The 27,018-nt window shown below is 46.7% G+C and overlaps 1 protein-coding gene across 2 annotated transcripts in view; it reads right to left on the bottom strand.

The window, feature by feature from the left end:
• LOC8026620 (mitogen-activated protein kinase kinase kinase 15) overlaps positions 1-27,018 on the bottom strand; it is a 468,648-nt gene that overhangs the window by 391,809 nt on the left and 49,821 nt on the right. For both annotated transcript variants that reach the window (XM_042291939.1, XM_042291940.1), the window contains exons 3-11: positions 23,202-23,343; positions 22,757-22,948; positions 20,205-20,315; positions 19,478-19,647; positions 15,541-15,616; positions 13,973-14,065; positions 12,385-12,491; positions 5,625-5,795; positions 3,947-4,219 (exon numbers count right to left, since the gene is read on the bottom strand). In XM_042291939.1, coding sequence (XP_042147873.1) covers positions 3,947-4,219; positions 5,625-5,795; positions 12,385-12,491; positions 13,973-14,065; positions 15,541-15,616; positions 19,478-19,647; positions 20,205-20,315; positions 22,757-22,948; positions 23,202-23,343 — 1,335 coding nt within the window. The remainder of the gene's footprint in view (positions 1-3,946; positions 4,220-5,624; positions 5,796-12,384; positions 12,492-13,972; positions 14,066-15,540; positions 15,617-19,477; positions 19,648-20,204; positions 20,316-22,756; positions 22,949-23,201; positions 23,344-27,018) is intronic.

Here is a 27,018-nt window from a genome sequence, read left to right as displayed (position 1 = left end):
CCGCCGAAATCACCGCGATTACTGACGAATCCTCGCCGCCCCAGCAAGACAGTACATCGCCAGCGCAGCTCGACATTGACCCTAAGCTTCCGGACCCTAAACGGCGTCAGCTGGCTAACCTCCTCGCCGAATACCGCGACTGCTTTGCGACGTCGTCGAAGATGCGCCAGACCGCGGTTGCCAAGCACCGCATCGTTACCGAGGACGACGCGCGCCCTGTGCATCGATCGCCGTACAGAGTCTCCGCTAAGGAAAGGGAGGTGATCCATCAGCAAGTTCAAGAGATGCTGAATGACGACATAATCCAACCTTCAAGCAGTCCATGGGCCTCTCCAGTCGTGCTGGTTAAGAAGAAGGACGGAACTCTTCGGTTCTGCGTGGACTACCGGCAGCTCAACACGGTTACGAAGAAAGACGTCTACCCACTCCCCCGCATCGACGACACTCTAGACCGGCTGCGCCACTCTCGATACTTTTCATCGATGGATCTGAAGAGCGGCTACTGGCAAATCGAGGTCGACGAACGGGACCGAGAGAAGACAGCCTTCGTCACGCCGGATGGACTGTACGAGTTCAAGGTGATGCCCTTCGGACTATGCACGGCGCCAGCAACTTTCCAGCGTGTCATGGACACCGTGCTGGCAGGGCTGAAGTGGCAGAGTTGTCTCGTCTACCTTGACGACGTCGTAGTATTTTCAGCTGACTTCGACGAGCACTTGAGACGACTCCGAGCTGTTCTTCAAGCCATTCAGACCGCCGGACTCACACTCAAGCCGTCAAAGTGCCGGTTCGCCTATGACGAACTGAAGTTCCTTGGCCACGTGGTTAGTAACGAAGGCGTCCGCCCAGACCCCGAGAAGACTCGCGCCGTCGCGGCATTTCCAGCGCCGACAGACAAGAAGGCCGTGCGAAGATTCCTTGGACTTTGTGCCTATTATCGACGCTTCGTTCGGGATTTCGCAAGGATTTCCGCACCACTTACGAATCTCACGAAGGACGCCGAGAAGTTCGAATGGGCCGAGGAGCAACAGCAGGCATTCGACGAACTGAAACAACGACTCCAGACTCCTCCTGTGCTTGGACATTTCGACCAGGATGCGGAAACAGAAATTCACACGGACGCAAGTAACGCGGGACTGGGCGCAGTACTAGTCCAAGTGCAAGAAGGCATCGAGCGAGTCATCGCCTACGCAAGTCGGACATTGTCCAAGGCGGAGAAAAATTACTCCACGACTGAGAAAGAATGCCTTGCGGTCGTCTGGGCAATAACGAAGTTTCGTCCGTACTTGTACGGGAGCCCGTTTCGTGTAGTCACGGACCACCACTCGCTCTGCTGGCTTGCGAACCTGAAGGACCCGTCAGGACGCCTCGCTCGATGGAGTCTTCGACTACAAGAGTTCAACATGACAGTGGTCTATAAGTCAGGCCGCAAGCACAGCGACGCCGACTGCCTGTCCAGAGCCCCCGTTGAAACCCCTTCCGGCTGCAGCGACGACAATGACGACGAGTGCTTCCTAGGAGCAGTGAACACCGACGATATGGCACGACGTCAACGGGACGATCCTGAGCTGCGCGCATTAATCGAGCACCTGGAAGGGGGCAGGAGTATTGTGCCACGTGTCTTCTCACGAGTACTGCCGACCTTCGCCATCCGACAAGGTGTACTCTACAAAGAGAACTTCGGGAACAACAACTCGCCGTGGCTGCTGGTAATCCCGACCGACCTTCGAGGGGAGATCTTTCAAGCATGTCACGACGACCCGACGTCCGGACACCTTGGATACAGCCGGACACTGGCCCGTATTCGTGAAAAGTATTACTGGCCCAAGCTCCCCAAGACCGTCCACCTGTACACACGATCATGCCACGAGTGCCAGCGACGCAAGAAACCTCCGACGAGGCCGGCCGGACTCCTGCAGCCTATTTCTCCTCCAACTGCACCCTTCCAGCAGATCGGAATGGATCTACTTGGTCCTTTTCCGCCTTCGACGTCGGGGAACCGCTGGATTATCGTCGCCACAGATTATCTCACGCGGTACGCCGAAACGAAAGCTCTTCCTTCGGGGACTGCTGTGGAAGTTGCCAAGTTTTTCATTGAGTCCATCGTCCTCCGGCACGGCGCTCCAGAAGTTCTGATTACAGATCGCGGATCATCGTTCATGGCACAACTGACCCAAGAAATCTTCCGACTCAGTCACACCAGCCATCGTCGTACAACTGCGTACCACCCACAGACCAACGGGCTGACGGAGCGACTCAACAAGACAATCGCCGATATGATCTCTATGTACGTCGACGTAGAGCACAAGACGTGGGACGAGGTGCTGCCCTACGTCACGTTCGCCTACAATACGGCGGTTCAAGAGACCACTGGATTCACCCCTTTCCAGCTGGTACATGGTCAGAAGGTAACGACCATGCTGGACGCCATGCTGCCCCATGAGCCATCTGACAACGAGAGCGACGACGCCCAGGCGGTTGCTCAACGCGCCGAAGAAGTTCGCCAGCTCGCCCGACTCCTGATTCAAGACCAGCAACGCGTCGACGCCGGCCGCTACAACCTTCGTCGCAGGGACGTCCACTTCCAGCCCGGAGATAGGGTGTGGGTATGGACGCCCATCCGTCGCCGCGGCCTCAGTGAGAAACTGCTGAAACGGTACTTTGGACCATACAAGGTACTTCGTCGCCTCGGCGAGCTGAACTACGAGGTGATGCCCGACGGAACACGAACATCGTCACGCCGCCCACCACGACCTGAGGTCGTCCACGTCGTGCGCCTGAAGCCGTACTACGCTCGATAGGACTATGGACCTTTTGTGCTCCAAAAGACTCTTTAGTTTATCGTTCTTTTTTATTTTGATTTGTTTTACACTGCATCGGGGCGATGCACTTTTAAAGGGGGGAGTAATGCCGCGCGCAAGGCTGAGAAAGCAACGCTCGGTCACGGTCCTCCAGAAAGTTCCCGTTTATTCATGTACCGCACGTAACTTCTATCATTTATCCCTGCTTTTGTTTTCTAGAAAGTGCGTGTTCATTCTCGCCCCGATCACGCGACGCTCGAACCGCTTTCGCCGAATCTTCGAGATAGCGGCGCACTCTAGATAAGAGGCCGCCCGCGACCTTGTCGAGTCAGTCTCGCCCTAGCGCTCGATTCTGCTGACACGCCGACTTCGACGCCCGCGACGCTCTGCTTTCTTCTGTTTCCTTCTTTATTTTTTTTGGCACAAGTTCGCCACATTAAAACTTTATTTCTTTCTGTTTATTTCCTGTTTTTTTGTTTGGTCACCACCCGTGACAATATTCTGATACACGTAACAAAGCCCACAAAAATTAGTCATATCCACCAAAACCAAGACTTCTGCTGAGAATCAGAGAGATAAACAGGCTGTTATGCTTTAGTCGAGCTCAGTACAGACAGCTTCGAGACACAAAGGCTGCATACAAATTCCCATCCTCTCCGACTTCACATGCAATACCAGAAGCAGGACTCGTTCATTCTCTGCTTGATCAATTTAGAGGGCAAGAAATCGTCTACCCTGACTTGGTCAGTATTGTTCAGAATAACCCACCCGTTCTCTCAACACATTCTAATGTTTATTACACCAGGATGAATTGGTAACTGAGCGTGTTAGGACAACACAGCTCGGAGCACGTGGAGCGAAAGCTCCCACTGCAGAGCCCGGGACCCTGGGTTTAAACCTCACTCCTCCCCACCTTGGCCTGGATGAGCATTGTGCCAACGTGCAGTGGTGCGTCACTACTGCGTGACAAGCATCGAAGATCTCCCAGGCTAGCAACAATACCGCACTGGCTAAATTTCTCATCTACAGCCGAGACACCAGATGCCTATTGGGTTGACTAACTTCCCCCTCTGTCTAAACAAACACACAACACAATTTTGTTTTACATGTCGTGCGGACACGGAGCAGTTGGGGGCGAGACTGACCAGTTTGGGGGCTTGAGGCGAAACATGCACTCAGCAGCCTGGATGGCCTTGGTGTAGTTCTCGGCGAGCACGCTGATCTCGAAGAAGGTCGCCACGTCCCAGTAGTCCTCCAGAGAGTCCAGGCTGCCCTTCAGCCCGATGAGGTTATTCAGCCGCAGGCTGATCTGCTGCAGCTCGGAGGACTTGGACAGCTCGTGCCCGTCGATCACCAGCAGCGTGGCCAGGTTCACCCCCGCATACTCGTTGGGCTGCACCTCGAAGCCCTTGCGATACCTGGACGCACACAAGGCGACGGGGCATTCGGCCCACTTCAAACAAGGGGACAGCGTAGTAAAGTAGGAAAGCGCAAAGACTTCAAATACAAACTGAGTGCCATTTGGCGATCGATCAGTTTTCCAAAGCATTTTAAAATGTAGAGCCTTTTGAATAGCGCTGGCAGAAATTCCTACAAAGCACGACGTTAATTGCGGGCATTTTCAGTTCACCAGAAAGTCAAATGGAATCGCGCCACTATACTCTGTTTCACGATAATTCGGCAAACTGTGGAGACAAGGGCCCCGCAATCCAATAAGGGTGTCGGAGCGAGGCACGTAACCTGACGTCATGGGAGTATTTGTTTCACCACGCCAAATGCGAGGCGTGAGGCCCAGAAAAACCAGCTGTCGTCTGCTAGCCAAGAGTCATTTGTTCCGAAACCAACCAAATTCGGATCACCTCCACCGCAGCGACATATCCGTCCACTAGAATAGCGAGCACTTCGGAAGCAGCTCATGAGACAACTATATGCTCAATTTAGCGGCGAATCTGTGACAGGTGCTAATGCCAGGGCACAGTGTGATGTTTTGAGCGAAAACGGCCGATTACACGGCTGTGATCGCCGATGATCGCTAACGGCCACAGCGCTACAAGGCGAAGAAAAAATCGAGCGGATACGGATGTGGCGTCACTGTTTTGGTTTAAACATAGGTAATTAAAACTCATAAATTTGTGATTATTTATTCCCTATTCTTCATATCTTCTCCTTATAGATGGAATCGCGCGAGTTCAATCGCCGTTAAAAGAAAAAGAAGCCTAGAACTACTTTTTGCTGCGAAGGGCTCTGTTGCTGCGGCAATAAGAAGACCCCGGTGGCCTTGACCATGAAGTGTTATCCCGTGCCTTGCTCCGGCGCCCTTATTGGGTCGCGGAGGCCGCAGCCTCCTCAGTTTGCCAGGTTATCATGAAACGGAAAATAGCGTTGACAGCTTTACACTCTATGTTACCTCAACATGTATAACATAAAGCATGGGTCTCATAAACCGGGTTCCTAGAAACTCGGGGTTTCTTCAAAGCCATCGGAAATTCCCTGAGCTCCAGAACCCTTCGACTGTCCCTGGCCCCGAGTAAAGTGTTCTCCTAGCATAACCAATCTTTAGAAGATCTTAGCCATACATTGATGCACGAACGTATGCGGCAAACATTCCCTAGCACGTGCATTATTCCTCGCAACATCCGTCAGTTTCCGCGGTGTGTTACCACATTGATGCCGACACCAGAAATAGTTCCTCGGCCGCCATTCAAGGAAGATGGGCATTCATCGGTAGAGCAAAGGCCCGAGAGGCAGCAAGCGAGTCGACCGTGCAAGGCCCGTAGCAACCTCTCTAGAAGCGGCACGTGAGCGAGGGTGCAGCCCACCAACCAATGGATGGCGTTGCGGAGGCTCTCCATGTCGGTGTAGTCTGACTCGACAAACTTGTCCTTGTAGATGCGGCCACACAGGCACAGGATGTCCGGCACCTGGTTCTCCTTCTTCTTCAGGGCCGCCGTCATCACCTCCAGGGCACGCTCCCGGTCACCCGGGCGGTTGCGTCTGAAGGCAAAGGCGGGGGCGGAACTCGGTCACTTAGCCCGACCGGTCGGACGTGGCTTTCTATCATGGTCGCCGACAGTTTAAGGAACGGAGCGTGTGGCGAGTCGTGAGCATCTCAAGGCCGCTCCGCGCTTGACTGCTTGCGACGGCTTACGAAGAGAAAATGCACTAACGCTGTCTACTGGGTTACCCCGGAAGGTTTCCGACCCGCAAGCATCTTGCGTGTCGTTCCCTCACCGTGGGTTTCAAGCGATCCCATTTAAGTTATGTGCCCTGTACCCAGAAGCCGTCGTGATACGATGCCTGGAAAACAACAGCTTAATGTACCTAGTCACAATTGCGACGTAATTTTTGTCGCGGCAAAAAGTGACTTTGGAGTAGTTGGTACGTTACAACAGAAACAAAATAGAGAAGTTGAAGAGGTGGATGTAGTATACGGCACCGAGTACAACTGACTTTCATTTTAAAAACAACGTGGAAATAAAAGCAAGGAAAGGAAACAAAACAAATAAAAGCGGTAGATTTAGAGTTGGTGGTGCTCTTAAAGGGACACTGACACCCCCCAAAAATTTTTTTTAATTTTTTGCCAGGCGCTTCATTATGGTGTCGGAGGACTACCCAATTAATATTTTGCAACAGAGTAGCGTATTTTTTTAATAAAGCCAAAAGACGCAACTGCTCGAAACCGAAACCCGACGGAGGTCGGAGAAGTGGAGAGAAGAGAGCGAGTGGCGGAAGTCACGTGGCTGCACCCGACCGTGTGTTTTTTTTTTTTGTTTTTTTTCTCCTTCCCGGTAGCAGACGACATGCGGCGTACGGGAACTGTTCGCCGTGGGATTCTTTTGCAGTTATGTATGTTCCGCTCGTTGTTCTGTACTCCAAGATGAGTTGTTTTGTATATATAGGAGTTGGAGATGAGTAGTGAGTGCCCGTGGTGAATTTTGATCGGCTCCGAAAAGAATACACCCAAGATGTTGCGTGAAGAGCTGGCTCACATGTCCTGCATCCGAAACAGAAGTGGCATTGTGCGACAGAGTTTCCGAAAAATCAACGGGATCGGGACCAATGGCTGGCTGCAATTCCTGTAGACCATTTACGGGCACCTCGGAAAGCGGACGCTACCTGATTTATATGCTCCTTGCATTTTGTGGAAAGTGATTACATTGAGTTCGCAGGTGTCAAAAAGGAAATCCCATACCATTTAATTCAGCGACGTGTCGTCCACAACATTTGTTTCTTTTTTTTTTTTTTTCTTCAGTGATAATTTTAAAAAAAGAAAAAAAAATGTAGACATCAAAAAACATATGAAAAAAAAAAAGGTTCCACGGGGGATCGAACCCGATCCTACGTTCGATCCTACGGCATGTAAAGCGGACGTCTTTCCCACTAAGCTACTGGGGCATATCAAAACTAGGGGATCTCTTTCCTTAGTAATAATTCAGCCGATAAACTGTAAGTTGGAAAGTTTGCTACCGATTTTCCTTTAGCAAAAGCACTCCCGGGTCGAAGTCGGGATGCACCCCGCATTGGCGACATTCTCACCTTGTAAAGAAATCGTACGCGTGCATATTCAACTCGAAGTAGACACGTCGTGCTTGACGTTTACGCGAGCGATGTCTTCAGCCACGAGAAGGGAGCGACGGCTCGGCGACGTCTTCGTGCAAATCGGCTTGGTGGTCGGGCGTGTCGTACGGGATGAAGACCAATTCTTTTGATCAGTCCCAAATTTCTCTTTTAAAGGCAGACAAAATTCTCCGGTAACGCGAACGACAGTTCTGAAATAGAGGTCCCACGCCCGTCGTCCGCTGCCATCGCGTCCCTGCGAGTCCCACAATACGCGAAACGACGCACGCACAGAATGCTTCCGGTTGTCTGTGAAACTTTTTTTTCGATCAACGTATTTGCAGCTTTTTAGAAGCCACAAAAAATGGGTTTCATATTTTTTTCTATTTTTAATATTGAGTGTGTGCCTTCAGTGACCCACGACTTTGATTAAATTTGGTGGTCGCATCGATACCTTAGAAAACGGCCCGTGACCGCGGAAAAGAGAGTGAGCGAGACTCGAACCGGCCAGTTCTTGATCGGCGGTTTTCGGGCGGAAAGAAACCAAATTTCGAGCCGCTAATTCTGTTCTGGGTAGTTGAGCTCTCATATGTCACGTACAACTAAAAACCTCGGCGAGCATAAATACCCTGTCAGTGTCCCTTTAATTCAGGTGGTGCCTAGGGCAGGGTTTTGTATGAAAACAGATTATGTCACACCATTGTCTCTTTGTAACGCTGCACGTGCTTCGCTTTGGCATTACCAGGGCACAAAGCCTGTGCGCTGAATTTTTGGGTCACCGAGAGAGTGAAAGTATGCTTTCCTGCCCTTTCCACTCCTCCTTGTTTCGCACACTCTTTCTACACCACCTGTTTGTTCTCCTCTCATGTCCTTTCCATACTTCTCCACTCCACACGATTTCTCACACAATACCTGCTTATGCTCCTCCCGTTTCTGCCCGAATCTTGCCGCACCTCTGTTCTCTTGAGGTACAAAGGTTGCCACAATGCTCGCTGCTCAAGTAAAAAGAGGACTCTGACTACTATTGGGGCTCTCACTCCTATTCTTTAGGTGCATATTAATTTTTTATGAACTAAGCTATTAAATGACCCACTGACTGAAAATGTAATAATAAAAAAGAAACTTGTTTGTAGAAAAATGAATTGGGTCCGTAGCTCAGTCAGCACCACACTCGGCTTGCACTCCAATGACTGGAGTTTGATCCCTGGCACCTGCTGCAGTTTTCTTTTTCAAGATAATAACTTAGCGGTTAGACTGACTGACCGACCTACACATTTCGTGCTTATGCAGCTCCTGAGGTGGGTTGACCCTATAAAGCTACCGCTTTAGAAAGAATCAATATAGACAGTATAACTTTCGTACCGACAACTTTTCCCAAACACAAGAAAGCAATGTCATACATATGAGCTGCACTTTGATAAAGTTAACCTTATGCGATAGCCAGTGATTCAGTTTTTACATTCTTGCCAGTCTAAGTGACTCAATCAAAGAGCTTAGTTAATTTCCCCGGCAGTTCTGTGGTTGCGTTGCCCCAAACTTTTAAAGGGCAACTCCGCTCAATTATAAAAATTTTAGGCTTACATGTGATTCCATTTTCCAAAGCACTACTAAGCAGCCCTACGTCTTCAGATTTGCGAAAGGTGGAATATTATTTCTGCAATCTTAGTTTAAACATCAGCAGATACCGAAACCAAAACTTCGGTTGCAACAGGCAACACTGATTTTGTGTCGTCAGAGTCATGGCCACGTCTCAACGAACCACGTGATCCGGAAGGTCACGTGATCCTCCATGCGACGGCGGGCGAACGTAGAGCAAAACGCGAGTGTTGTCTGCTCCACAATTTTTGCCAATGTAGTTTGCTACAACATCCAAAGACGTCTGCACCACTGCAGCCCCAGCTTGCACTCCAGATTGGAATCTTGACGGAGGTGCCCGCAATTTGACGTGGGATTATTGCCGCGATGGCGCCGTGTAACCGATATCTCGGTTAAACGCCACAAGATCCCCAGGTGGTCCAAATTAATCATTAGGCCTCCGCTTGGGCGTGCGATATGCCCTTCGTAGGTCTGGCACATAAGGCTCCAACTTCACATTTATTTTACCAAAAATAGCTGAGTCTTCGTGCCTGGTTTCTACAGACATATATGCTCAAATACTGGGAAACGGCCGGCACGTAGTGACCAACACGGTGATTGTTTGACCGTGCATGTGTCTCCTGCTTTAGTAACCTGAATTGTGTACCTTTATGAAGCTGTGAGGCAGACTACACATTTATTGGCAATAGCAAAATAGTCATAGAAAATAATGAATGCCGTGATAAGTATGCTCCAGTGCACATTCATTTGGTTTCACAGCGGAACTGATCTTTTGATTCATGTTTCGCTATTTAGCTGGTAACATGCAGCAAATTAGTTAGTGTCATGAGCACAAGCAATCAGAACTAGTCTTGTGTGAATAGCGCATTTTCAGTTCGAAGTGAATTCGAAGCGAATAGTAGTTTTGGCCGAATATTTTCGATTCGAATATCGAATAGTTTTTTCACGCCTTTCACTACCATACCATAATGCTTAGACGAAAATCCAGCTAAACTTGTGAAGGTTGTTCCACTTGTTCATTTATAAGCTTAGTTTATTTATCTATATTTATGAACTGTGACCTCAGAAGGTCTGATGTCTTGGGATGGCAGGTAAATGACAGATTTGACATAAAATGAATCCTATAGAGATGGCCAACCATACCCAATTGAGTGAATTTACAAATCTTGCTATATAAAATATTCTTTCTTTAATCTTGAGTTAAAAAAGAAAGAACCGCACATGATGGACGCAGGTTGTAAGGGCATCTCTGTCTAACATAGCATACTCTTGCATAACAGTCAGTTTAATTTTGACACGTTTACTACAATGTAGATATACACATTCCCAAAGTTTCCATTTATTTTCAAATACAACCGGCACGCGTGCACCGTCCCGCTTTGAATGTATGCTTTTCTTCAAAGCACGCAATTGCAATATTCATACTTTTCCAAGTGTTTATCGCGGCGGGTTACCCCGTTGAGTGCGCTTCTTACCCAGCACCGGTGTAATGCAGAGAAGCAACATGCGGGTATTGCTTCTCCGCAGTGCACCCATGCTCCGTAAGAAGCACACTCAATGGGGCTAACCCACAGCACTCAACACTTCAAAAAAGGCGAATAGTGCAGTTCTTCTCGAAACGAATACCGAATAGAGTACTATTCTAAACTACTATTTGAAATTTCGAATATTCGCACAACCCTAATCGGAGCAAATCATTGTTCTGCGATTTGGCGACAACGGCTTCCCGGAGTTCACCGGCACGGGATGTCCATCCATACGTTCAGAGGCGCACTGTCGTGTGGAAACTTGTGAACGACGACTCCCGGGCTGGTCAAGTGGTAGTTCAAGCAGGCAGCTACACAACATCATGAGCCTATGGATCTTTCACCAGGCATCGCAGCTAGGCATCGGAGATGCGGCCCGCGCCCGTACCGTAAACAAGACATTCTCTACAACAGCGGCGGGACGGAACAGACTGCTCCCAGCCTCCAGCTCCGAGAGGCGTGCAGGGCAGCGCAAACTAGCGCATCCGGGTTACGGTGATCACGTGGACACCGTTGAGCAACAACGGGAGGCAAAACTCACCATCTATCAATTTCGCTCTGAGAAGCAAAAACAAACAAAACGTGAGAATGATGTAGACAGGCCTCTGACGTAGTGGCTCAATGTTGGCTGCTCCAACTGCGTGGTATTGACTGCGCTGTTGACTGTGCCTCACGTCGCACGCTAGAGTTAGCAGATTTCGGCGACTTCGCTCATTTGAAAGTTTGCTGGCCAGTTTGTTAAATAAATATGCGGAATTGGATCGTAATATTTGACGTTTGGTCTTCCTAGATTGTACTGAAGAGGGCTGCATAGTTTTCTCAATGTCAAAAATGAAGCAGAGTTGCCCTTTAATGGCACTAAAAAATCAGTATGCACCTGTATCTATCAAAGTGCCCCACGAGGTGCCTTGAAGGTGCAGCTCTTAAAAACCGGGTGTGCCTGTCTGGTTCTAATATTCACACCTCTCCCTCTGCCCTATACAAATATTTCTAAAAGACTAGAATTTGGTACACCACTACAATTTCATAAATTGGTAGTGGTGTTTTACTTCACATTTCATGTCTTGGCACCCTGGCATGGCACTCCCTTTCATTTGTATGGCTGGCTAACTACCAGGATTGCAGAGAACTACTGAGGTGTTTCTTTAGAGGCACGTGTGGAATAATCTTTTGCTTTTAAAGCAATAGCTTTATGGGCAACACTTTGCAAGAATTTAAGTGTCAGTGTTTGTAGTTGTCTGTCATCACAGCAGAGATAGAAAAAGCCTTCTCTCCCCTCGTGGCACAAGGAGAGGACGACGCCTAGAGGATGACGCCTAGAGGATGACGCCTATAGGACGACGCCTAGGACGACCTTGAGGACAATGCCTAGAGATGATAACAAGGGATCAGGACCTCACTATCTAATAATGCCAAGGAAGGCTGACTTACGCTGGTTACCCCCTCTTTTTATTTTTATTTATTCATACTTGCCACAACCAATGGGGAATTTTCTCTCAACATCCAAGGACGCATTTTTTCCCAGATCCTAGGGCACAACAGCTTCACTGTAAAAGTGGGTGGGCCACTTTTACAGTGAATATCGCACTCGGGATATTACAGTAAACACACGAGTCGAGTCGGAGGCATGTTCCGTGTAGCGATCAAAGTGGCCAAATACGTTTGCAGAATGCTCAAGTAAAGGCTTTCTTTGTCTATGTTTTGGTTTGGATTGGGTTTTTATGGCGCAAGGGCTGCTAAGGCCAAAGAGCGCCACTTTGTCTACATCATTTGTCAGTGCCCAAAACTTGACAAAACTTGAGCCAGTAGAAAAGGCTATCATGCCTGAGGCTGACAATTCGACACATCTCATGTTGGATTGGGAAATGCAAGACCAGGCCCCATTGCCCCATTTTTGGACTCACCTGTTCAGTGCAAATGCGTAGGAATGCTGAATAGCCGGCGTGGACGTGAACTTGATGCTTGGCACGGCCTGGAGGTCGTCCATCAGCTTCACCATGGCATCATAGTCCTGAGCTCAAGAACAAGTGTTGTTTTTATTAGTATTTGTAATTAAAAGAGAGAACACTCATCTTTAGGGTATCTTAATGATGCCCTAGTATTGGTGACGGCTCGAAATGAAAATAAACAATGGTTGACAGACAGCCAGACATTCCTGAGAATGCATGTCATACTTCCAGCTCTCCAATCCTGCTTTCCTGGTAGCCTATATAAACAAGAACCAAGAGCTGGAAGGGTAGAGTGACCAGACGTCCCGTTTTGGCCGGGACAGTCCCGTTTTTCAGGTCCGCTTCTGCCATCCCGTCTTTTTGTCCCAATAATCACATCCCGTTTTCGAGACATGATTCTTTTTTTTATATATAAAAGTATGCAGACTTTTACAATCGAGTCTTGCACGATAAAGTCCTGCTTAGGAAACTTCAGTCGTCAGCAAAATACGCCCACACCAACGAAGGATGCGAAGCAGTGCGACTGTTCCCTAGACCCTAGGGCTTAGTGCAATATGGTAACGTTCTGAAATGAGAGCAGTTATTTCATTAAATCTTTTCTCCCAATCTCAATCTTTCAACATTTTAGTCGCATTCGTTCTGTCGCACGCGTACCCAACAAAAATAGTTTATGGGTTTCTTATTGCTTTTTGTTTTGTTTTTTTCAAATGTGGTACAATGCTTTCTCAATGACTTCGGGAAAATACATGCACCATGAAACACAAAATACAGCGGGAAAAGACGAGAATTTAGCTGCCAGCAGTGTTTGAAACTGCGCATATGCAAGCTGCGCCTATCAAAATCTCAGTCCACTCGGTTAGGGTTAAAAGGGACGCCGATGAGAGTCTAGCCTCAAACCCAGTGAATGGGCTCGAAAACAGTTTGCTGCCCCTTGGGTCGAGTGTATCTTGGAAACGTGTATAGCATGGCCTCAGGATAGGTGACGCAGGCTGCTACCTCGCCTGATGCAATAATACATGCTGCGTTTGTGAGTCTGGATATGCACCCATTGGCGCTTCGTATTCTCTATTTTTTCAAATATTGAAAGAAATGTTGAGAACTCGCTCGCTATAGTTCCTTTCCTATGTATGTTTTTGACTCTGCTGCGATCACTGTAGAATAAAGTATGACACGATTAGTATGCCACTCAAGTTATGGCCTAAACATTTTTTCTAAACTACCCGCTTTGGGAGCTGTCACAGATTTTTCACATTGGGAATCTGGCAGTTAAGGGGATCGTCGTCGACGTCGCATAAACTACAAGAGGTGTGCCACGTTTAGGCTATTTCATCATTAAAATGTTTAGCCAGAAAATACGATGGACTATCTTTTAGAGTGTGGATCCTTTCAAAACTTTGCAGCACATCATAACATTAACAAAATGCTAATCTTTCATCTATATTACTCTTCTAAATAAGGTAAGCACTGTCCGAGTGCACATGGCCCCACAAGTCCGAATAAGGTGTGCAGAGGGTGCACGCACCAAGCACTCCGTCTCGCATACCTGGATGTCCCTGAACGAGATGAGCATGCTGAGAACAACATCGCCGGAGATGATGTTGGGGTCGTCCAGCCTTTTCCTGAAGTTCTGAAGAGTCTGCAGAACACAAGGTGTGCACTGTTACAGTCCTCCCTGCAACACCACGAACAAGCCATGACCTTGTCGACGCCACGAAATGGTTCTCAAACTGAACAAAGCTTTCAAAGAGGTGTCAGAATCCCTTGGTACGCAGATAATATCCCTCCTAATTTCATGTGTGCCAACGTGAAGCGTAAGCATGAAGCACACGGATGCCTTGATACCGGTCAAGCAGTCATGCCTGTCTCACTGATGGGCAAAGTGTTAGTGGAGTTCATAGAGTCTGTAACTGTCTAATACCCTAGTTACACAGGCCTTTGAACTGTCGTTGAGTTCAATCACTGTTATCAGCCCCAACTGTGATTGAACTGAATGAAATGGTGGTACACGGCTCTTTATAACCCAGTTAAAGCTAAAACGAAACTAGTTCTTATGCCACGTGATCAGTCTAATTGCTAAAGTAATTTACTTGGAGACACAACTTTTATTTGTGTACATATTGTACAATATGTTCAATACCTTGTTGCTTTTTAGCGGTGTTTACACGAGCAACAATGCGGATTCAGGGCTAGGTTGCACATATTTTACGCTAGGTGGTGCAAGCTAACGCTAGCTACGATGGGTGCACTCATTACTATTTGACCATTTATACAGCTGGTCCCTCCGCCATCTTCGCTTGTCTGGTGGCTTGCCAGCTATCCGGGATCGTTTTAGCAGCAGCTCAGATGCCTAAATCTACTCCTTCCCGGATATTTTGCTGCTACGATTCTTTTTAGACACCTCCCCCTGCATTTTGAAACAATAAGTGCTTCGCAAACGATGGTCGGCGGCAGCGGTCTCGCGGACAGGTGCCATTTTACCTCCGTTGGGGAAGTCCGTTCAGTTGAACTGAGGTAGGGCAGCTCAGTTGAACTCAACTGTCATTAGCGGCTCGATGACAGTTGGCACCGCCGTGTAACTCCGGCCAATTGCGATTGAGTCAACTGTCAATGACTCAATGGCAGTTGAGAGCGCCCGTGTAACTAGGGTATAAGACGTTTCATCACAAAAAAGGGCAAACTGGTTTTGCAGCCTCTCCTACGTATCAGCTCACAACTTTGGCAAACTGTAGACTTAAGCACATACCTGCCTCATTCATGGGCTACGCAGTGCCTATCGCTATCAAATGAGCATACAAAACGTGACAGAGTTAGTATGAACACACAATCACAATTTTATTTTTCAATTTCTTTTTTCTTTTACAATTGAAAAACTGTCGTTAAAGCTATATTAATTTAGATGTACTTATGAAAGATATCAAGGTAGGCAGTATAATTTAGTGCCTGACACTGAGCTCTATGGGTATACATTGTAAAAAGGTTCCAATGTTGTGTTTGTGCTAACTATATAGACCGTGCAGCACACACTTGTTGGTAAGCAGTGGAGTGATGCATAAATGAATGAACAGGCACAAGGGCACACAAAATCTGCTTGGTCACACTCGGACGGCTTACTTTTGCGAGCTCCTCGCCTGTGTACATCTCCCGTGCTTTTCTCAGGTCAGTCAGGAACTTCTCCTTCATGTGAGCCCTGGAGCATCCAAGATAAAATTTGCTTGTCACATTACCAGCGTCCACATCAAAGAGGCCAATAAAGAAAAATGGTGCCCACTTTTCTCTTTTAATAGCATTGATAACCACCGTATGAAATAAGCCTTAAAAGCTGCACCGAGCTCTTACCAAAAAAAAAAGAAACAGTCACGATGGTCACAAGACTTCAAACATGCCAGCGAGGTTTACTGTACTCATCTTAGGCACAAGCAAAGCCAAACCTATTTGTGCAAGCCCTGTGCTTTGGTCACAGATGCCATGCACATGCATTAGTGCAGTGCAGGCACCGTTCAAAACAACAGCCTTGCATTTATAGCTTCCACTTTGCATGCACTTAAGGTGAAAAAAAGAATAGATTGAACATTAATTATTTAGAACAAGCTACTTCCTAAATTGTCACAAATTAAGGAAGAAAACACAGAGACAGACAAGACACAGTGAAGGCAAAAAAAAAGTGCCTTTCAATGGGATACATTTTTAGTCTTTCTGCATGCTAATTCCAATGAGTCCCCTCTGCACTTTAGTGCTCCCGAGTTCTTTCATGGTTAAACCGATGCTAAGAAAAAAATGCTTTGTTTGTTGTTTACACTTTAAAAAAAACATTGCAATGCTATATGTCACCATCATGCCATCCCTACTCTAAAATCCAAAGATGGTTCCATTTAGTAGGTATGAAAAGCAAACCAAACGAGCATGTTTGTGAAGAGAGCTAGTCTTACGCCACTACAGGTGAAAATTCACAGGGTCTCTTATCTTATCCCTAAGACGACAAGCCCAAGCGCAGATGCATTACAGACAGACACATGATTTATCTGCTGAGTCATCCCTCTTAATGTGCTGAGTCATCCTGCTTAATGTGCTGAGTCATCCTTCTCAATGTGCTTAGTCATCTTAATTCGCATAGTCATTCACTGAGTGGTCATGTAAACGTTTTGGTACCCCTTGTGTCCGCCCACGTGTTTTCACTCAAGGACTTGAACAAGGAGACATATAAGGCTTTCGCCTTAATATCGAGCTTGTCCTTTTTTTGTCTTTGGGGTTAGGTTTGGGTACATTTCCAAAAGACGAAAACAAATAATGTTTTGGAAACTTGGAAGTTGATTGCACTTCTCAAAACAATAGAACCGCCTTGATATAATCTCAAATGATGCATATAGATGGCTGTTAAGTTCACAACCCCTGGTCCCATTGAACTTCCATAGATCTGTGTATCAATTTCCTGTTTGTTGCATTTGCTTTCCCAGGGGGGTTATGCAAGATGGCAGGACGAAGGAATCGTTGGCCAAACGGTACCTTAAATTTCCTTTCCCAAGTCAAGCCGTTTTCAGATGGATTATGCTCCTATTGGCTGGCGCGTGTCATCAAGGAACGAGGCTTCCACTGGCTCTTGTGTGACATAAGTAAAAAAAAAGCCACTAGAGAAGCCCTGTCCATGGCAGCGCAGCGCACGCAGCGGCGCGGCCGTCGGTAAATGGAGGGGGCAATGGCAGCAGAGCCAACAGAGCCCGTCCGGGCAGAATCCAGAGAGGCCGCACGGCCAAGCTCAACGCAGTGCGGCCACTTCACAAAAGCGTGCACTCGGCCGTCCGCCGGCGAAATGTGGCCGTCCACGCCACTACGCCGCAGACAAGACTAAGGGAGCGGAGAAATGACATTAATGCTTTCGCATTCACAACTCAAGTGCTTAAATGTCCTCAAACTTTTTTTTTTTTTAACGTATTTGTAGTTTTTTAGAAGCCACAAAAAATGGATATTATGTTTTTTTTTTTAGTTTTAATATTGAGTGTGTGCCTTCAATGACCCACGACTTTGATTATATGTGGTGTGTGTGTCCAAACCATAAAAAATGGCACGTGACCACAAAGAAGAGAGTGGGCATGACTCAAACAGGCTAGTTCTCGATTGGCGGTTTTTGATGCGGAAAGAAAACGAATTTTGAGCTACAAATTGTGTTTTGGACACTTTGGGTCACATATGTCATGTACAAATAAAAACCTTGGCGAGCATAAATGCCGTTGGTGTCCCTTTAAGGTGTCGCCAGCAATATGGGCCCATTGGGACCACCAAGTGGAATCACCGACATTTGCATCTATGCCCCACCGTTCCGAAGCGGCCTGAATGCATGGGACCTTTCCCTGTCGATTATTATAATAACTCTATGGTCGGCGCTAGGGGAGACAGTGTTCTGTCGCAGTCGTGGACTGCATACCCAATCCCAGAGGCAGTGCATTACCTGTCTGTCGGCGCTCAGGGAGGTGCAAGGTTACATCACCGCTTTAATGCTACAATATATTTCCCATCTCTCCTACCATCATCCTATAATCAATTGCGTGCGCCCAAAGACGAGTTTCGTCTCCAAAGATCAACTGTAAGTCGCGTTTCTATCTGCACTTGTTTCGATGGCCTGTGTGACTTCTGAGTAAATACGCTTGTGTTGTGTCTCGACATTTGTTTTGTTCAATTGATTCTGTGACTAACAAATAAATCTGTTCTATTTCATACCTGTGTTTCATTCCATTAGTTCCATTATATCAAAATAAATTTGTTGCATTTATTATGCGTTTTATTACACTGGACTCGGCACGTAGACGTTGTGACGCCTAAAATTGTGTCCATGTCGTATACACAGCTTAACCATTCTTTTGCTGTGCCCTGTTACCCCCCACTTCCACCCTCATCCTCCTTTTTTAACCTCCTTGCCTCTCTGAGCTTGCTTCTTATCATTCGTGCCCGAGCGGGTATGTCCTTGGACTAGGCTTGAAAGGGAATCATTCCTTTGCAATTGTCCGTTTATTTTACCCTGTTTTTCTCCAACGCACTCACTCGCTTCTCTTGTGCTCTGTTTCCTCAGTTCTGCTAGTTGCATTTTGCATGGTGCTCAAGACTGAAAACTATGCACCATGCATGGCATGCAGACATACATTGAGTCAAACCGCACTGCCTCGCACCGCCATGTTAGGAGCGGCAGTTGCCGTGGGGGAGCATCTGCATTATCTTGATTGGCTTGAGAATTCTGCTTAATTTCATAGGTTGACAATCTTTCATTACCATCATAGATATGCCCCCAGTTTTAAAGAACAGTCCTAAAAAAAAATTGTCAACCTACCGCAGATTCGAATCAAGGGAGTTTTCCACAGTCGCGAAAATTCGTGGAAATAAATTACTGGGTGAAAGTTGCTTCCAGTCTTATCTCTACTTCCCCAAAGGTGCGATCGGTCGTTACATTTTCTTAGATCCTACGTTCTTTGATTCCAGTACCCTGAAAATTGTACCAGAGGGGTTCTACCATAACGCAAACCTCAATTCAAGAAATTTTGCGTAAAACAGAGCTTCCCATTTTTCCGAAGGACTTCATTAACATTTAGCTGTATTCTGAATTTACGAACACCAATCCCTGAGTATTTAACATTTTATTTAATTCATATTAAACTCTGCAATTTATCAATTTTTCAAGAAAAATGTAGAAATTTGCGAAAGGCACGGTATCAATCCAAGCTCCTCTCTATTAATCAGAAAAGCATGGTGCCCTTTTCCGAAGAACAATTTCTTGGGACTAAATGCTGTAAGTCGGTAGAGAGACCTTTCAGCCGCCCACAACGCAAACTTCCTGCAGGAAGTTTGCGTTTTGATGACGCTTCAGCATCAGCCCTGAACGTGCATGCGCAGTAGAAGCACGACGAAACACAACGAGCACGTGTTAGAGGCATCCGAGAGAGGCACCCTGCTGTCCTCTCCCCGTCAGGGACTAGAGATGCATTTATGCTATTAGCAGCTTTTTATAAGTAGTGTAGCTCTGGGCATGTGCAAGTGGAACGTCCAACGGCGCAGCTCTGGCACTCACTTTGTCTGGACTTCGACGTCCTGCAAGAACTTTTTGAGCTTGACGTGCAGGGGCTGTTTGGACTCAACGGTCTCTTCGGACACTATGGCCATCCCGGGAGGCTCCGTGACCACGCACACCCCGGCATCGTTCACTTTGTAGGTCGACAGGGGGTAACTTGAGCAGGCAATCTGCAGCCGGAGCAGGAGGAGGGCCACAATTACGAGGTCTCACCCCAGATACAAACGCTATTTTCTGAAGCACTAAAATGGCTAACTGAGTCAACTGGAACATAACCTAAAAGAAAAGCGTAAAAGACACAGGAGCAAAGATGAGAGAAAAACTAAGTAACTTCCCAAGCTGTGCCCTTGTGTCATTGGTGTTCTCTGAAAACCCAAAAAGAAAGTAGATCATGATCAGAACCACCTCCTCCCGTTCACCCATTGACCATAGACTGGCTTTAGCTTCCTACGGCCAATTGGTAAAACCATAACTGCAGACGAGTCTTTGGAAGACGCTGAAACGTGATGTCACGCGACATCGCACGACATGGTCACATGACGAAATGTCACGCTACACCACAACCGGTCATTGACCGGTTGTGCTGACTGCCCTGCCATGGAGCATACATGCATGCACAAACACAAACTTCCTGGAAGTAGGGGCTCCTGTTATAAAGCATTTTATGCTTTAAGACAAACGAAGCAAGCAAGTTGACCACTGTCAAGCTGAAAAAGCTGGAGCTGACCTTGATAGAGTATGCTTCCCCGGGAGTGTGGTCGTTGTAGAGGATCATGTTCTGCTTCATGCCAAAGCTCTCCCGCACTCCCAGGTGGTAGAAAAGGGGATTCCGCTGGTCCTGCTCACAGGGCAAGAGGAATACATTTATTTGCTAGAAGAATACCGTGCTTATATATGTCTATGCAATCTGAGGAACCATAAAAAATTACACAGATGGACTCAAGGCAAAAAGAAGCACACTCAGGCTGAGTTTAAAACAAGTCAGAAAGTTAGTCAGCTTCAAGCTGGCACCTGATGTCTCCATTGTAAATGGGCAGTTTAACCAGTAAAGTGTAACTGCTGATCTGGGGTCTATAATGCCCATCAGCCATTCGGGAGATTGGAGATTAAAAGGCCTTTTTGGAGGTGTGCCATGGAAGAACTTCTTATAACAATAAGGTTTCTTTGAGCTATGCACAAATGAGAACACTGTAAATCTTGCCAACTGTCAATTCATTCTCAGTTTTATAAAGCTCAGCATTGCATGTATATAGTAGACTCTCATTAATTCAAACTCCAGGAAGCCATGAATTTTGTTTTAATTGTCAGAAATTCATCCTAATATGCTGCAAGATAAAATTAAAATTTGCCATATGAATGGCTACACACAGTGGCGTCACTAGGGTCAGCGGCACCTGGGGCGGTGGCCAGCCGCGACAACCCAGCCCCCGCCCCACTTTCGTGGCCCACCGCCGACCTCTCCCACAACCCCAACCCTCTCTTGTGGCCCGCCGTGACATGCACCCTCCTGCTCTCGTGCCCGCCGCAATGAACACCCCCCTCCCCTCCCCCCCCCCCGCCCCCTCAAGGACACCCCAAGTGCTGCAGTGACTCAACTGGCTACACAAACAAAGCAGATATTTGATGATTTTCCCTACATAAGCCTACTAATGATAAGCAGGTATGCCACACAAGAAACATTTGTGAACTGTATGACAAGTTTATTTATCACTCAAAAACGTTGTTTATCATGGACTGCTTACACAGCACATGAGAACTCAAAACAAAATTAAGTTAGTTCATCAGGCCAAGAAGTTGTCTAATGTGAACTATAAAGCAGGGGGCACATGAGTGATAAAAACGGGCACAGCGCGGCAGTTTTAATAGCAACTTGCGCGGACGCTGCGACATGGACCAATACTGTGCCACCACGTCACACCGGTGCACTGCAGAGAAGCAACAGCCGAGCAAGCAACCTCCGCGGGTGTTGCCTTTTTGCAGTGCACCAGTGCTCGGAAAGAAGCGCACTCAACGGGGTGGCGAGAACAAAAAGTAGGAATTACACGAAAACGCCGTTCGAATTAAGCAGCTTATAAATATATTAGAAACATAGAAGGGCAATCAAAATTTTGATATTTGTTTGACTTAATTAAAATTATAAAACATCCGAGTTTGAATTATTGCGAGCCTACTGCAGTTGTTTTTACTTCCTCATTTATGATAGAACCAAATGCCAACCTTCCGGTCTAATATTAGAGATAGGAGCCCCTCCTGCATAAGGGTGCTCTTAAAAATGGGACGGAAAACCCTAAAAAAAAAGACAGATCAACGGAGAGTTTCGTTAAATGCAATAGCAATATCGCACAAACACCATGGTAAGACTTTTAGCATGTATGATTTAATATCTTTAAATGCATCAGATTCCACGTGATTAAAAAGCTGCAATCCACCTAACATTTGCAAGTATAGGTGTTGCCGTACAGCACGAACTTCGATCCAAAATGCTTACCATATGGAATGCTAAAGTCAGGTACAAGTTAAAAGTGTGCCAAATAAACATCACCATGTAGCAGCCACAGCATTGGATCACTCCACAGGTAAATCAGAAAAGGCTAGTAGGCACGATGAATCACACGTGCGCCTCTGCAGCAAACTATAAGCACACCGCGGAGGAACAGTGGGCAGCAGTAATCAAGGGTGTGGAAGGAGCTGCAAGCACATCCTAAACTTGTATCCAACCGTGGCAATTTTACTGCACGTATTCTAAAGGCTGGTTTACACATTCGTGTTCGAGCCTGATCGACCGCTTACAATGCTGGTGCCATCTATCAGAAACACTTCCAATCTCAGTATGTTTCCTCACTTTTTTTATGCATCATTCTTTCATTATAGGCTTGAAATAATTCTAACAACAGCAACTATTTCTCGTAAACAGTGGTGTAGACTTGACCTCGCAAATACTGCAAAATGTTCCTCTGGTTCTACACAGATAGGAATTGTTTCCAACGCTACCTGATAGACGGCGCCGGTATGTCCGCTCCTCGTAAGAGGTCGGAAGCCATCATAATGCAGTCGATCACGCCCAAACGCTGTGTTCGAACCAGCCTATGCTGTACTCACACTGGCATTCAAATTGCAACCGCAGAGTGGATCTGCTCGCTTTTATCATCAAATGCGTGTGAATTTGTATTGAATCTTTAGGCAACCGCATTCACAACTGCCTCGCAGTCGCAGTTCGACCACCAATGTGAGTGAGGCATTAAGGGTCGCCAGGCTGCACCATAGATCTGATGCACGAACCTGAATCGATACATCCACCACGGCGACGTCGGCGTTGTAGAAAAGGTCCAGGACCTTGGTCTCTCCAAAGTCCAGCTTCTTGAACGGCAGCTCGTGCAGGTCTGCTCCAACGCAGCGCGAGGCCTTCTGCACCTCCTCGTACGCCGCCTTCCTCTGTGCAAGGCGCCCCATGCTGGAACCGCTGCCAGTAACCTGCGCACATCATTCCAAAATGTCAGGGCACGCTGAGTCCAGCACCCTTTCACACGCCTGTCAGCATAGCAATCCACCACTTTCCGAAGCGCTAGTGCCCCTGCCGGAGACCCAATTTGAGGATCCCTTGGTAGGAAAGTCGAGGAAACAGAGGGTGCCGTTAGGAACCTAATGACACCCATTGTTTGGCCCGAGCAAGCTCTAACTTGTGTGGACAACGCTCAAGCTGCCGATAAGTGGGAGATGTCGTCACCAGGTCAATGACACAGACGACGTCCATCCTGCTCCGGGGACAGGCACTGGCAACACTGCAGCAAGACTTGGCATCTGCTTCACTCATGGCAGGGCAGCTCTGCTTGGCTGGAACCTCCTCCGAGTTCCAGCACAAGGATTTTCTGGGCACAGAAGAAAAAGACGACAATCAGGTGTTTAATGGAACAGCGGCTACAGTGGTGCGGAATAAGCTCCTCACTGATATGGCATTACTCGGAGACCTTCGACAGTGAAGAAAAATCTGAAGATTGCTCAAAGAGATACTGGAACAAAAGTACAAATGTACATACCCCATTTAAACCTAAATTACTAAAGAAAATGGATAATCACAAATCATGTCACACTTGTACGTTGAATGGTTTGCTGCGTAACCCAAAAGCAGCCAGCTCGATAAGCATCTTGAGGCATCTGTGACATAACCTGTCTGACCGAGTCACTCATCATTGCCAACACTGGCCCGTTTACAAGCGCCACCACTTGGCGGCATCATTGTATCATCACCTTGGCTGGTCTGAATGTGCAGGGACTGCACAAATACACTTTATCTTTGCTCTTAAGCCATTTCTCTGTCTCCATATGTCAATATCTGTTAATGCCAGTGCTTTTGTGCCGGAATTTGAGAACCCCAATGGTCAATAATTAAGAAAAGAACAAAAGGCAAAATGCATTTTTGCAAACTATGAAGTCTGACAATTTTCTGAACCTGAAACTTAACTGAAAAACACTGATGGCCTGATACTTGCTGCCTGATAGGCTGAAAGAACAATTAATGACTTAGTTTTAGAAATTACTGCTCTTCAAAAGTTCCATCACCTTTACACCATGCACGTACAATAAAATGTGACTTGCACGGGTTCCCATGTAAAGTGCGCTGGGATTGTTTCACCTTTCAAGCAAGACTCAGTTATTGATTAGAGTTTATTCTTACAACAGTTACACATATATTTCCCTCCTTACCACAGGTGGGCTAGGTACATTGCCAAAATACTCTAGTTTTCCAATTCATTATTGCCAGAAAATCTGTGCTCCGACAGACAATAAAGCCAGGAAATGTAAGCTGCATTCAAAAGTCAAGATAAAGGTCGCCTGATACGTACCAAGAACAGTTGTTGAAAAAAATTGAAAACATGCCGTACAAAAACAAATGACACCAATTTCACACTGCATTCACAGAACAAGGCTGCACAAACAAAGAGGCAAACATACCGAGGACACTGAAGGTCCCCCTTAGAAAGAAATGAATCCTCAGACTCCCCTGCGCAGTTGTGATGAGAGGTGTGAAGCAACAGGACCCAGAGTTAGAAGTGCTGAGTACCGCTGGAAGCCGTGTCAATAAAATGACGAGAACAGCACCAACTGAGGGCTTGGTCGAAGAGATTATTGCACCCATCGTAATAAAGTCACCTACTTCTCTGTTAAATCTTACGGAGAATTACCACTGGGGCATCTTCAACTCCCAAGTGAGTATAGCATCCCCCACTGCACAGCATTTCTGATATAGATGGTATTAGAGGCGGTAATTGTTAACTATTTTCATACAAATAAAATAGAATTATTGTATTTTCCGGTCTATAGTCTGCAGCTAATGTATAGTCGTCTACAGAGGTTAATTTGGGGTCTAAATAAAAGATTTTGCTTAGGTAGTCCGCACCTGGTGCATAATCCACCTTTAGTGCATAGTCCGCACTTAGTGCCTAATCCAAACGTAAAAATTATTGTACACAGTACACCTTGACAAATGCCTGCTGCATATTAGCTCACAAAGAAGCTTGTATCATGCATAAATCAGCATTAACCTACTCTGCTATTTATACAATTATTCACGTCTTGGCACAGTGAAGCATCCAAAAAAAAAAAAAAAATCCTTGTAAATTCCGCATTTGTAAATAGTACACACAGAGTACAAATTCAACTTTTAAACATGTATAGTCCGGAAAGTATTGTACTAGTATTAGACTGCTAATTGTCGCTGCAATGGCAAAGGTTGTTTTCATAAAAGAGGTGAAGGTGATTACTGCATAAACAGTTTGGCAGTTGTAACCTCAGACTAAATGAACTAATTATGTGTCAACAATGATTCATTCAAACTTTCATTTCAAAATTATTTGTTTCTTTTGTAGTACAACTGTTAAGTAGGTGCAAGCTATCAGGGCACAAGCCATTTCCGACAATACATGACAAACCTAATATACATAATGTTTTGTCATGAACAACAAGGTCCCCTTGAGCAGAGAAAATTATGAATGTATGCCTCTGCCATTGTGTTGAATATGCCGCTTCCTTCTCCCTACACAATTTGTGTGAGCATGTTCACATTCACAAAATTAGACATAAGAACAAATCCCTAATAGGTAGGCATGCTCAAAGAAAGAGTTCGCAGTTGTTTATTTATTTACTTATTACTGTACCCTCAGGGCCCAAAGGCAGTACAGAGGGGAGTGATGCAAAAATCAGTAGAAAGAGTAAAACAAAATACGGGAGACTTGGTAACCAAATGCAAAAATAAACAGAATATGAAGTAATAAAGGCATAAAAAAATGAAAGCCGTTTACAACTCCCTGTAACGCCGAATTAGAGCGCAGCTCTTGAGGAGGAGGGAAGGTTACTGGGGGGTGGGTCAAGTGACCTCGGGGGGTCACGTGACCTTGGGGGTCACGTGACCTTGTGGGAGTCACGTGACCTTGTGGGAGTCACGTGACCTTGGGGCGTCACGTGACGTCGGGGGGTCACGTGACCTGGGGCCACGTGACGATGCCGATGACGTCGTCAGTGACGTCACTGATGACGCCATCAGTGATGATGATGATGACGATGCGGATGCCGGTGACGTCACCAGTGACGTCACTGATGACGTCATCAGTGATGATGACGATGACGATGCGGATGCCGGTTACGTCATCAGTGACGTCACTGATGACGTCATCAGTGGCTATGACGTCAACGGGGGGTCACGTGACCTCGGGGGGGGTAACCCTAGTAACCCTTGTGAGGGCAACTCTCGTGACCCTCGTGAGGGTAACTCTCGTGACCCTCGTGAGGGTAACTCTCATAACCCTCGTGACCCTCGTGAAGGTAACCATTTTGAGGGTAACTAACCCTCGTTACCCTCGTAAGGGTTACGAGAGTAAGTAACCCTCACGAGGGTTACTTACCCTTGTGAGGGTTACCCTTTTGAGGGTAACTAACCCTCGTAACCCTCGTGAGGGTTACGAGGGTAAGTAACCCTCGTGAGGGTAACCCTCGTGAAGGTAACCCTTTTGAGGGTAACTAACCCTCGTAACCCTCGTGAGGGTTACGAGAGCAAGTAACCCTCGTGGCCCTCGTGATCCTCGTGAGGGTAACCCTCATGAGATTAACCCTCGTAACCCTCGTAACCCTCACGAGGGTTACGAGGGTTGCAGTTACGCCGACGCCGACGGCGACGCCGCTCAAGCCGGGAACGGGCCCCTAAGAGCTGCGCTCTAAAAGATAAGGTTAGAAAATAGACAGAAAGGCATATTATAAGGGAAAGTAGGTGGTCAATGCTTCTCTAAAGAAGTCATTTGACGGTATACTTACTAAAGGTGTGGGAAGGTGGTCCTGCCCGGTAGACGTTTTAGGAACGAATGTGTTAATGTAAGCACAATGAGGAATTCCAACTTTAAATTGATGACCTACACGTGGAGAAATAAACGGGGGGCTCAGCATTAGTGTGTCTTTCAATAAATTGTTGGAACAATAAATTTTATTTTAATAAAAACTTAAAATTTTTTTTTTTACGTAATCAAAAAGAAGGAAGGGATGAATTAGATATCGTC

This window comes from Ixodes scapularis, unplaced genomic scaffold, assembly GCF_016920785.2.
Source record: "Ixodes scapularis isolate PalLabHiFi unplaced genomic scaffold, ASM1692078v2 PGA_scaffold2__306_contigs__length_199485367, whole genome shotgun sequence".
Classification (NCBI taxonomy): domain Eukaryota; kingdom Metazoa; phylum Arthropoda; class Arachnida; order Ixodida; family Ixodidae; genus Ixodes; species Ixodes scapularis.
The sequence above is the reverse complement of the archived record's forward strand: the minus strand, read 5'-3'. Positions and strand labels throughout refer to the sequence as shown.